General features: G+C 46.2%; 1 protein-coding gene across 1 annotated transcript; it reads right to left on the bottom strand.

The window, feature by feature from the left end:
- Window positions 1-161: 161 nt before the first annotated feature.
- T265_13482 (hypothetical protein) lies at window positions 162-840 on the bottom strand (the record flags this gene model as incomplete). Its single annotated transcript, XM_009169063.1, has 2 exons — window positions 162-527; window positions 565-840. Coding segments are annotated over 2 exons (642 nt in total), but the record flags the coding sequence as incomplete, so codon positions are not given.
- Between the last annotated feature and the right edge of the window lie 524 nt (window positions 841-1,364).

Genomic DNA, 1,364 nt, shown 5'->3' with positions numbered 1-1,364 from the left:
GGAGCTCCTGGTCGGAACCAAAGATCTGACGAAGAAAATCCACTGAAAGACGACGGCGTTGTTGGTCTCCAATAACCCGCGGAGCGACACCCTGCCTCACCGAACAAAAAGGCAGCGTTAGTGGTGGTTGGAAACACGTTAACTAACAGATAATAAACCTGCTAATTAACGGGACAGTAAAGCTTCTCATCAGGGTTTGTAAACTGGCTACATGCAGAACTACTGAGAACTATATCAGCCTCAGTTGTAGGTTCCGTGACGGGAGAACTCGGATAATCCGACGGAGGGGGGAATTCGGATAAGCTAGATACGCTCTCGAAGGAACAGTCTTCATCCCATGAAAAGGCACCAGCGGAGCAACCTGTCACCCATAGACTATGACGCCCAAGATTATCTCGCAACGCTCTCCATCTGCTCAAGGCCCTACACAACAGATGTCGGTCTAACAACTTGCCTGGGCTTTGCCTGTCCAATTTCGCAATTTTCTGCTTCCCAACGCGAACAAGACGTCGGAGAATGTCACGATCCTGAAGTGCAAACAGTTAACGGGAAAGGCGGACATACCATTGGAAGCAGCGCGCGGAAAACCGTCGAGTCGAGCGAACAACCGGACAACACAGGGAACAGGCGAGCGCAAACTAAGAACAATATGTCGGAGAATAGTGTGGACAAACACAACAGGATGTTCAGTTCGCGGGATATGCGAAAAATGTTGCATCCTTCACGAACTGACGGGTCGACACACAGGAACGAGGTTTCGCCCAGGTTTCCGGGATCGGTTTTGTTCTTGTCATCCAGAGGCCCGGTACGTTCGAAATCGGTTTCGTTTTTNGCGGATTTCTAGTTCGTCTGGTTATACAGATATACGTACTAAACTCAATTCTCACAGAAAGTTTCACTTTACTTGAGTGGGTTTTTAACTAAGAGCATTGGGCGGCTAACGGCACCGCAATTTTTTATTAGAAAATCGAAAGTCTAACCGTTGGTGATGTAGGCAAGCTGATCCGAAGCTGGGAAACGCTCTTTTCTGCGGAACCTTTGTTGTTGAAACGAAAGTTTCGGCACAAACTTGTTGCATGCTGTTGTATATATTCTCAAATTGAAAATCACTTCAAGCCTATTTTCATTTTTTCGTTTGTTTCATATCCTTGGTGTAATTCGTCGGAGCTTGTTCATTTGGTGTATTTTTGTAAGATAATATGCACAAGCCGTATCGGATATACCGCAAGGTTTTATCTTCACTGATAGGCCGAGTGTTTGTTAGTGTTATGTGAATTAGTGTGTTTGTAAGGTGCCCCATCAGCCACTACACTTAGGTGGCCGGTACTTTAATTCTAGTAAAGATTCAGTGGACTCGGACGGTG

This window comes from Opisthorchis viverrini (assembly GCF_000715545.1).
Source record: "Opisthorchis viverrini unplaced genomic scaffold opera_v5_70, whole genome shotgun sequence".
NCBI classification, from domain to species: domain Eukaryota; kingdom Metazoa; phylum Platyhelminthes; class Trematoda; order Opisthorchiida; family Opisthorchiidae; genus Opisthorchis; species Opisthorchis viverrini.
The sequence above is the reverse complement of the archived record's forward strand: the minus strand, read 5'-3'. Positions and strand labels throughout refer to the sequence as shown.